Source organism: Phoenix dactylifera, chromosome 11 (genome assembly GCF_009389715.1).
Source record: "Phoenix dactylifera cultivar Barhee BC4 chromosome 11, palm_55x_up_171113_PBpolish2nd_filt_p, whole genome shotgun sequence".
Lineage (NCBI taxonomy): Eukaryota > Viridiplantae > Streptophyta > Magnoliopsida > Arecales > Arecaceae > Phoenix > Phoenix dactylifera.
Genome location: NC_052402.1, coordinates 26,306,615 through 26,318,216, shown reverse-complemented (window position 1 = coordinate 26,318,216; position 11,602 = coordinate 26,306,615). Strand labels below are relative to the sequence as shown.

The window sequence follows — 11,602 nt, the reverse complement described above, 5'->3', positions numbered from 1 at the left end:
ACACATAAAATAATTCATGTAAGATATCTCAAGGATATTTATGGTATTATGTGATCGGTGATCTTCCATCTCCGTACTATACCAAATAAGTCACTCATGGATCAAATAACTCCCGCATTCGGATCATGGATCTTAGATCACCGTTGCAATCCTGTTGGGGTTACCAAACGCCCCCTAAGATACTGAATATATACCAACCGGACCGCATCGCTCGAGATTTTCGGAATCAAACCGATCTTCCAAAAAGAAATCGCTTCCGGCTTGTGTTTGTGTATCCATTATTATTTGAAGCCGGCCGGCGGCGAACGCCCCGCTTTCACATCCGTCTCTGTGTTTCTCGTGATGTCGCCCCATCTGGCGACGAGCTCTTCCCTCGCTCCTTGTCCCCATCTCTCGAAGGCGCGGCCGCTTCTCCGTGCCTCTTGCTCTACTCCGGCCTTCGCCGCCGCTCCGGCCATCGAGGCCCGCAACCTGAGCTTCTCCGTCTCCACGAGGCCGCCGGGCAAGCTCGTCCATATATTAAAGAATTGCTCGCTCTGCGTCCCCCCCGGGCAGCTCTGGATGCTTCTCGGGCCCAATGGCTGCGGCAAGTCCACCCTTCTCAAGGTATTCCAAGGCCTCCCCTTAGTTTCCTCCTTAAAACCGAATAATATATTATTAATTTTTGTTAGTGGATCAGTTTTTTGTTGCTTTATCATGATTGCTACCTGATTCGAGTTTTTATAGTTCGTTGTATTAATGGATCAGTTTTCTCTCGCTTTTTTTTAAAAAATTATTGCATAGTTTCTATTTTCTCGCATTTGCAGGATACATTTTGGTTTGCTTGGATGATGTTTTTCTGTATTATGCATCATATACTTTTTATGTAATATTATAATAGTATGAATGTGATTCGGACATATGTTTTCTTATGAGGATTTGAAAGTCTTGAAGTTGGATTCAACGAGTAAGTGTTGGCGTTATAGATTACTCAGTCAGTCCTCTCTGTATGTGTAGTATGTTCTTCTTTCCCTATAAAATGTTTTAGATATGGAATTGCCCATGAAACATTTACTCCATTATTATATAATGAACTCATAATGAAATATGTGAAGGTTTACAAGAATAAATAAAAAAGATAATGCATATATGGTGCTATGGGTCTCATCCTCATGAATCCATCCATTAACCAAACACTAAGAATTTCTGCTAATACAGTTGGAGCCTTTTTCATAAAACACATAAACATACTACATAATTACTGTTAAAAGATTCTACAGTTAGGGCCTTTTTCATAAAACCATAACTATGTTTTTTCAAAAAAAAAATAGTGAAATACTTTTAAAACACTACATGATTGCTATTAGCTATTAACACGACCAAGGATAAGATAAACTGCGAAAAAACATAAAGAACTTTCGAACAAGATAACAAACACCAAAAAGGAATATATTTTGATTTATAAATGGGCAATATTTCAGAGACGAAAAAAAGATACCTTTATTTAATGTTCTCAAGTTAATCTTTTGCATGAATTATAACCCTCAAAAACTAAAGAATAAACCCTGTTAGAATTAAAAGTAAATTTATGAAAGCTCTTGATGGTGTTATCCTTACTATATTTTTAGGTAGGAGAAAGTTAATAGTTATCAAGGAGTATAACTGGAAGACTCTGTTTTTTGCAAGATGAAATCAACATAAAATGGAACCATTACAATATTTTCATAGTCACATTGAGAGGGAAGAGACATAATAAGAGGCAAGGGAAAGGATATTAGACTTAGTCTAGGTGGACATGATTTAAAGATTGGACCTCTCCAATTTGCACTAACAGCTGTCATGCCTCAAGATGGTGCAGTAGGTAAACACAACAAATCAAATATCTTGTTGCACCTAACCTACTTTGTCAAACATATTTTGTCAATGATAATCAATATGATAATAGACTCAAGAAAAGTGGTAAAAATAAGTATGCACTAAGACTCCTTAGATGAGGCATGCCTTATTTGGAAATGACTAGGTCTTCTAAGGCTTTAGACATAAGACGTATTAGACCAAAAAGTATTAAAGAGATGAGAACAATTTTTTATAATTGCATTTATTAGATGAGCATGGAAGAAAGGGCAACTTCGCATGCATCAAAATTAATTTTCTAATCACCAAGATATTGATAATCATTTGAAAACCCATGTCAAATATGTGCAAACCCAAATTAGTAACTCCAATAAAAATGCATGAATAAGTTGAGACCTACTAGATTGAAAGAAGATGATAATGTCACACTCCTTTTTTTCTTTATCAAAAATATATCATTATGAAACCAAATGAAACTAGGAATGGGGAAGGGGAGATTTGATAGGAAGGATGGGCGAGGGTTGGATTTAGCTGCTAAAGGACACCAACACTAAAAGATATTATATAACTGCTTTTTTAGATGTGGCTTATTGAAATTGTCATATGTAATGTTCTTATCATGGCAAATATTAAATTCTTATGATCACATATCACTATTAGTTGATGAGATGATAGAAAGGATATATAAATATATTTGCACTTGAAAGCTATTAAATAAAATTCTAGAAATAAATTCACTTCTGCGTATCACATGAAATCAGGAAGATGACAATTCTATGTGATCTTAAATATTACTGATTTATTACAATTTATGCCATAACAAACACAATCGTTGATGATTCTCTCTTGTTAGGAAGTATTTTGCTACTAAGACAATAATTGGGGCTCGAGGGATTGAATCTACTACTATTTCAATTGTATTTTCAATACATAATTTTAATCCAATAAGATGATGGCTAAGAAGGGAGGAAAATATCTTTTAAATATAAAATCTCTAAAGTAATTTTAGTAATCTTTCTCACTTGTACATATTCAATAAAAGCACAAATAATCTTCAATTTTTTTGACTCATTACAAATTTATGCAATCACTAACATAATACGATTCTTCCCTTTATGGAAGTATTTTACTAAGGAGACAATAATCGTGGTCCAGTGGGTGGAACCTACTATTAATCTCTAGTGTGATAAGTAATTTTGAACGGTGAGGTTTTGTAGAACAAACAAAGAAATAGAAAAAAGAATTAAGGTTAAGGGAAGAATCTCACTTGGCTACCCCCTTCCTCCACTTCTTTTTTGCTTGGCTTTTAACCTTCTAACACTATGCTATTGTTGTATCCAGAGTCGGCGGAACCGTCCCGAATCAGGTGGTTCTGGCCGTTCCGAGTCATATCAGCGGCTCATTAGTATGGTCTTGGCAATGGAAACGAAAACTGTTGCCGAAGGTGGAGAAGAAAAGAGAGGAAAAGAGAGAGTGAGCGGGGGAGGGAGGGAGAGGGAGGAAAGCCAGCAGAGGGTCGGTGTAGGCCGGCGTAGGGTGGCGGAGGCCGACGCCTGAGCGGGAAGCGAGGCCGCGGCCAGTTCTCTTGTTTCGAACGAAACAGATGTGCGACCGCTTTTTTAATTTTGCGATTTTTAAGTAAAGTCGGCGATTTGCCGACTTCACTTAAACATCGCAAAAGTGGCCTCCCTTCTTGCCCAAACGCCGGCCTCCACCACCGTCCGCCGGCCTCCTTTTCCCTCCCTCCCTCTCTCTCCCCCTTCTATCTCTCTTTTTCTCTCTCCCATGATCTGTGTCGCCCTCTCCTCTATCGGTACAGGCCCGGCATGGCACGACGCGGGCCCGTACCGACTCGTGCTATCGGAGAACCGGTATAGTGCCCGGTATTGATTCCACCGACCTTGGTTGTATTTATGGCCAACTTCGAAAATTTATATAGGGAATTAGGGTATCTACGAGCAAAAAGGGAATAGTGTCTGGAGATACCTAGAATGCTTTATACTTTTCATAAGTATGACAGTAATTTGTGGGCCTAGAAAATGTCTTGTTGATGAAAACTTGATAATGCATCATATGTTCCCTCAATATCTCTCATATTTGAGTTCCATTTTGTATATCACGATTGTCCGTGCACCACATGTAGCCTGTGATCACATAGGCTCCATGTGCACAATGCACAGTCGCATGTACTGCATGGCCCCCGTGCGATCTCTACTTATCTTTCTATGCATGGATTTGCTATGACCTCTATTTTGTTATTATTTTACATTTAGTTGTTATACAATTTGCATTTTACATTTAATCCTTTTACATAGTTTGGCCAGTGTTTTGCACGCATTTATGCATACTTTGCCCACAGTTACATGTAGATTATGCATGTATACATGGCCGGGGATTAAACATAAAATGGTCATTGAAATCAAAGACTAAGAATAAAGTTCAGTTAATAGGGTTTAAACATATATTGGCAGCCAATCCAATGTTAGACCTCCATCAGCCCCTTTATGCTATATGAACCTGTTAAAATGGGTCTTCCATACCATCTTTACCTCATCATGAAAGAGTGGTGAAGACTAATTCATCTTAATCTAAGACTTCTCCTCCAAGAAAGTTATTGACCTTCCGATAGTTGATTGTGTTGTGGTAACCTGAAAATAGCACAGTAGTTCTTCATAATTAAGAGCTGATGTTAAGTCTTAAAGAGAGGGTCTCTAAATAAGAATTTCTAGAATATGATTGGTCATAGAACTTCCTGAAAAGTGTATGCATTTAAAAAGTATATATATATATATATATATATATATATATATATATATATATATATATATATATATATATTCAAGAACATGCTCTTTGCATGTGTGCATGAGCAATCAAAATTAGTGATGGCAAGGGAGCTAGGATTTCAGGTGGAGGACAACAATGATGATTCTTGACTTGTAATTTATTTCAAAAAGAAGATCAAAAATTAAAAACCAAATAATCATACAGGTCTCTATACATCAATTTGCTTGAATGCATAAGTGCACAAATGACAAATAAGGTGCATAAACATTCTGTAATTCTTAGGTCCTTAACTCGTCAAATTTGAAGTATCCACAAACAAAAAGAATAGGCATGTCTAATTTAATACTAATTTGTAAGGCTCTAAGTACAGGTTTCTATAAAGAAATATGTGACAAGTACGAGATCCTTAACATGTGAAGGAAAGTATAAAAATGGAGATAGAGACAGATGTCTTCTTAGTCAGCCATGCTTCCTATCCCTTCCAATGTCTTTATTTTTCCTTCTATCTTCTTATCTAGGCCACACAAGGTGTGTGGTTCTATAGGCTTTGAATCACCAGTTTCATATTGTACTTTTTAATCTTTAAAGAAGCTAGGTAGAGGTTTTCTAACAGATTATTAGTTTCCTAGTAAGTGGGGAATTTGAGGAGTGTAGGAGATGGACTTTGTATGTTGATAAACATAGAGAGATGGAGATCTCATGGCATGTTCTCAAAAAAATCATACAAAAAAACGAACTTAAAATTTATAGGTGGGAAAATCTCCATAGGTAATTATCTAATACGTGAGCTCTCAATATCCTACGCGGGGGGTGGTGGGTGAGGGGTGGGGGGTGGGAATTCCCTCCTCCCCTCTGGCCAGCGAATGATAGAAAATACAAATTGATAGCCCACACCATTAAATGTGAACTAAAGTTCTAAAATGACCAAAATATTAGATGCCAAAATCCCACAGCATCAACTTTACGGAATGAGGCCTTGTAATAAAATCCTTCCTGCTAATGCCCATGAGGCCACATAAATCCTTGATGTCCATGTATATTGCTTAGCCAAGTGTCCATATGAATCCTTATCGATATTACAAATGAGGCCACAAATACCACCTCCTTAGGAATCTGCACAAAACTCTTCAGTAATTTTAATGAGGCTGATTATAGCTGATATACCGCCTCGCTAGGGGTTCACATAAGTCTTTCACTTTTACTATATTTTCAGTTTAGAAAATCTTCCAAATGCCTTACAAAAACTTATAATATATATGTTCATATTATAAGTGTTTTGCAAGGTATTTGGGAAGTTTTGTAAACTAAGGGCTTGATTGGGAAATCCAGCACCCGTTGGATCATAGATTACACAATCTATTTAAGTAGAGCCCATATCCACCCAATTCTTCTCCAGCACAAATTCTGTGGGAGAAAAAAAGACCTCCATAGGTCCTTTTTTCATCCTATAGCCCAACAGGCCCATAGATGGGATCTAGGCTAAGATTAGTATAGACCTTTAGGAAAAAATGGGTTGAGTAGGCTAACAGACCCGATTCCTATAGAAAATCTAGCCAATCATGCTGGATTTCCCAAATAGGCCCTAGACTGAAAATATAGCCAGAATGAAAGACGCATATGAACCCCTAGCGAGGTGCCTTATATACAGTTAGATTCAAGTCATAATACATAGGTACAAATTCCAAATACCAATTCAAACTCTCATACAACTCAGAATTTCCATGTAAAATACCAAAGGATAACAACCAATTAACATGGTGCTAATTTTCAAAGAAGGAACTAGTCAAAAGTCTTTGGAACAAATGATAATTTCTATTATTAAACAACTTTAACACCGAAGCTGATTAGAGATTCCAAAATTCTAAAACAAACCATGTTTTGGAATTAGTTTTGAGGTCTTGAAACAACGTAAATTTCCAGCAGATACAAAATTTGGAAAATACAAATGAGATATTAAGATATGAAAACTGATCAGGTCCTTTAGATTTACAAAACCATTGTTTGGTTTGTGAATTGAGTTTAGGGTACAAATTTATCATATTTCACTTAAATAAAGAATGGTTGATAAAAGTAGTTATAGGAAAGGCATAAATTTTGAAAGAATTTTAATTCAAAATTTTCAAAACCATAAGTAAGATTAAGATGGACTATGAGATTCAAAAATAATATGGAGGAACTTACTTCCCAAAATGAATAAATGAAACCCAAAACCCTTATCCAGAATTTCTTCCACTTCTTCTAGCTGGGCTAACCTTCCCTTTGGCCTCCCTCCTTGTCTCTATTTAAAGGCAAGGAGAGATGTTCTGGATTATGTGGGGTCCACTTCACTAGGTGGTTCTCCACCACTTATGTATGTTGGTCACAAGTAGGGCCCACTAAGTCAATTACCTACTTAGATTGGTTTAGTCAAAAGGTAACTCAGCAGTAGATTAAGACGGGTACAAATAGACAAAGGCAAACATAAGCTTATTTATGTGTAATATCATTTTAGTAAACTTCTAGTTACTTAAGACATTACATGTAAATAGGGAAGTATCCCCTATTTGAATTCAATGAAAATTCAAAATATACAAAAATTTCAAATCTTCAAGATTAAAAGTTGATTTCCGACTTTAGCTCAAATCCCCAACTTTTGGCTCAAAGTCAAAATTTCTTCTTTCATATGCCAAGGAATTTTCCAAATCTTAAAGTTTTGTAAATTCTTTCATACCTAAACATCAGTAAAACCCAAAAGTCTGGTTAGAAAAGTCTTACAAATTAGTCTCCATAGCATGTCACCCAAAATGACACCAAACAGTGCTTAGCATTTCTATAAATTGGTTCATTTTTATATTACTTTCATGTATTCACATACATATGTATTTTTCAAAGTATTGTCTATGGTCTGCCGAATCGGTACCGGTAGGTGTACCGGTGACCTACTGGACCGATTCGGACTGGTTCGTACCGGTGCCAAACCGGTCCGCATAGTATAACGCGCTGCAAACACATACTGATGCAAACCGGTCCGATTCGCACTGGTACACCCTCTATACCGCTCTATGGAGCTGGAACCGTTTTCTACCGCAGTATTGTACCGGTCAGGGACCGGACTGGTCCGGTACGTACTACACCGGATATTGTCTATGGTGTTATATTTTATCCTTCTTCCGTGATGTTTCTGAATTTCTCCATTGCATTTTACCAAATGTATGTGCAGCATGTTTTTTTCTTTTTCTTTTGCTTTGCTAAGCTCATGTTAGGGAGATACATCTTATCTTTTGGACAGCATTTTGCTTCATGCAACATGCTCTAGGATAATTTGAAAGAGAAATCTTGGTGGAGATGAAACTTCCCCTTATGAGGGAGTAGCATTGTGAAGATACTATCTCGGTGAAGCAAAATATTGGGTCTAGCAGTGAGTCGTTGGAATATGAGGTTTATTAAAATAGTAGCTTTTGTGAAGCATAACAATAAAAAGAATGGTGCTACATGAGAGGGTTAGATATTAAAATTACAGAGGGTCATAGGATCGGATACAACTGCTGCTGATAAATTTTTATTAAGTAATGGAATGTAACAGCAAATGAGGAATGCCTATAAGCTTGATGTGGAAGCTAGAAGATAATCGGTATAATCTGTGCAAATGCAACAACTGGAGATTCAAACACCGGTGATATAACTTCCATTTAGTATAGTAAATTTTTTTCAGACTAATAAAGGTGCAGACACTGAAAATTGAATCTTCATATGACAACTCTCACTATTCTCATGAAAGCATAAAGAGACGGTCTCTCTATAGTTTATATGTAACAAATGATAAACAAGCAGTGGCAGAACTCTCATATCATATAAAGCAAATAATTTGCAAAATATTTATATGACCATATATGTGATCTATTTTGTATAGGATTAATTTCTTTTTTCTTGTTGTAATTCTTTGTTCAGGACTAAGGACTCACAATGTTGTGCCGGAGGCTACAGTTATCTTTTTTCCTCTGTATGTATACTTTTAGACACTTCATACTCCAATATGCATGATCATAATAATACAACACCATCACAAATTTTAGGAATTTAAACTTTGTTAACCTTTCTTATCATTTTTTGCAATCATGTGTTTGTATATGAACTCATTTCATGAATGGTTAGGTCTTGGCAGGACTCCTAAATCCATCTGATGGAACCATGCATGTCAATAGGCCAAGGAGCTTTGTATTCCAAAATCCTGATCACCAGGTTTTTCTTTCTGCTGCTGAATTACTTTGGATATTTTCTTCATTCCCACTCAGAGTCATATTTCTATTCTCTATAAAAACAAATATGATACTTCCTGCAAATTGAAAGATGTTAATTGTCAAGAATCAAGATTGTCGGATTGTTGATAGTACACAGAGAAATTTGACCAAAATAAATAGTTTTACACCGAGAATTTCATGTAATTATTAAAACTGTTTGCTGCACATTTCTAGCCTTCAGTATCTTGGACAAAGTAGTCTTGCAGATGTTGGTTTATTGATTAGGGCATGGGATATGTATGCTTTGCATGCAACAAGTTGTTAATCTCTAAATATCAGATATTGCAACATTGCAGTGTGGACATCCCTCAAGGGGGGCAACCATCAATCGGAATGTGAAATAGGGCCACCACATTTTTTTCCAACCAGGCAGAAAAATAGGAAAAACCTAATCTGAAGAATCGGAAAAGGACTGGAAGGAACTAGAGGAAAAGTAAGGCCAAGGGTATTGCTAGGGAAGGGAGCCACCCCTTAGCCAGCCTTGGATAGATTGGGCTCTTACTCACATTCTCTCAGGCAAAGTTTATGAATGCCTACTAGATTCCATTCCTCCCATATCGAAGACTAGATATGGGTTTGGTTCGAATCCAGGTGCTCCCATGACATAGGGACCACATATGCTATGCCTCTCGGAGTCTCTCTAGGGCTAGGTAATTGAGGTTTGCCCCTATGTATCCTAAAAACGGGCGTATTGAGGTCATTTCGAAGTAAATATGAAATAAAAAGAGGAGATAAGCTACTCCACTAGCTAGTCTAAGTTAAGTGAAATAGATGCATTTGTTAAGCAAGAAGCATTAATATAATGAAATTACATGAGATCTAGATTCATCGTTTCGGTACCGGACCCCGTATCAGTACCAACTTATTACAGTGTCGGTATGCCTAGTATGGGGGCTAGTTCGGCGTACCAAGTGTCGGTACGCCCCTTGTACCGCATTCGGTATTGGTACGGTATGGTACAGTTGGTGTATGGTATACACTAGTACCGACTGGTGTGGTAAACCGTGCATGGTATTGAAAGAAGCTGCTTATATTTTTTTGAAAAGAAAATAAAGGAAAAGGGTATCAAATCTACATTCCAATTGATGGAATGGCTCTTCTTCTTGGAGAGGACCCCTTAGGGGTCTCCTTTTTGTTGAAATCCCTGTTGAGGCTTGTTGCTTGCTTCTCCTTCAAGAACTCATTATGGTTATGAGGATGTAGATCTAGGCTTGGAAACTTGGGAATTATGGGTATGAGGATGTAGGTCTAGGCTTGGAAAAGATGGCAGGAGGCTAGATTTAGACTAAGGAGGGTTCATTGTGTGTAGATCTAAGTTGGAAAGGTACTGGTAGTGTTCATGGCTGCAGGGTTATTGCTAATGTTTCCAGCTAAGGGAAGAGGGAGAAGGAAAAGGGTTTCCTAAGTTAAAGGGTTTCTAACAAATCGAAATGGCCAAAAGATCCATTCTCTTCTCTAGTGGAGGATTTTCATAGGTGAGGGGCTGGTTTAGTGGCTGAGATTAGGCCTTCTAGAGCCTTCTCAAGACTGGATTCCTTAGCTCACATGATGAATGACTACATGGCTCTCACATGAATCAATGCTTATGGAGGGCTGAGATTTGATTTCAAGAAGCATTAAACAGTTCATTTTAGAGAATCGATGGCATGGTTCAAGTGGTTTAGTGAGCCACTTATGAGTCACAAAAGTGGGTAAATATTGTCTTGGTGTCAATCAACTAGCCTACTTTGGATGCTGAAACATGTGTCTGGAGAGCTTATATTGAGCTGAAATTTTGTGGGCTCAAAGTGTAGGCGAACATGTGGGTAAATTTTGGACCAAATTGTAATTCATTTTGGCCAGTGGTCAAATCTAGCCAAACAGGCTATTAGTAAGACTGTTTTAGGTCCACATTGATGCGTCGGACACAAACATTTGGAACTTAAACCAAAATGGATAAAATTGATTTTAAAAGGCCTAGCTATGGTTAGGGAATTTCTACTACAGGGTTTGGGACCTTTGGGTGAGGTATGACTAAGGTTGACCTAAAGTTGACTTGGGATTTTTGGATATTTAGCTAGGAATGCATGGCCGGGTTAGACTTTTGCTGATATCCTAGTTTTGATGTAGCATTTGGATCACAGAAGGAGCTGCCAAAAAGGTGTTTGGGGGTGTCTACATGTGGTATTTGATGTATATATTATACTCTATGTTACTGCAGAAGTACAAAAGTTTCTACTCCTTTCTTTGTTCAAAAGTGTAATTCTCAAGGTAACATTTTGTGAGATAGATATGACAACCCATTAGTTTTATGTTATAATTCATTTACTTATCTTTTTGATTTAGATATTAATGATATCTTGAGCCTAATAACTAAGTTGAAACATGACAATTGTGGGTCATTTGTCTTAAAGGCATGTATAGTTTTTTACTCCTAACTGCTTGGCACAGGACCTTCATAGTACCATTACTTCTTGTTCTATACTTGTCTTCCATTATGTTATTGCTTCTTATCTTTTCAGTTGGCAAGTGCTTCATGAGCTAGTGAACCATTGACCTTGTAATTTCTTCAAAAGGTCTCACATTCTTCCATGTTTTTCAATATAAATGGACTAGTTTGGGATTTGTTGTGAATTTTGAGGATGGATATGCAAAATATACTACTGCTGGGCACATGAGGTGCATGTTTATTATTCATGTGGAAGGAGCATTTGACTGATGGTGGT

General features: G+C 37.2%; 1 protein-coding gene across 4 annotated transcripts in view; it reads left to right on the top strand.

Annotated features, from left to right (window-relative positions):
• Positions 1-212: 212 nt before the first annotated feature.
• The window catches only part of LOC103721245 (ABC transporter I family member 10), a 30,950-nt gene continuing 19,560 nt past the window's right edge, over positions 213-11,602 (top strand). For 2 of the 4 annotated variants that reach the window (XR_003388331.2, XR_005514111.1), the window contains exons 1-2: positions 213-606; positions 8,752-8,838. Coding sequence is in view for 2 of the 4 variants with exons in the window: in XM_008811367.3 (XP_008809589.1) it covers positions 343-606; positions 8,752-8,838 (351 nt within the window). In the remaining 2 variants the exon portion in view is untranslated. Of the gene's footprint in view, positions 607-8,547; positions 8,600-8,751; positions 8,839-11,602 lie in introns of all 4 variants that reach the window. The other 2 variants (XM_008811368.3, XM_008811367.3) reach the window with 2 other exon arrangements.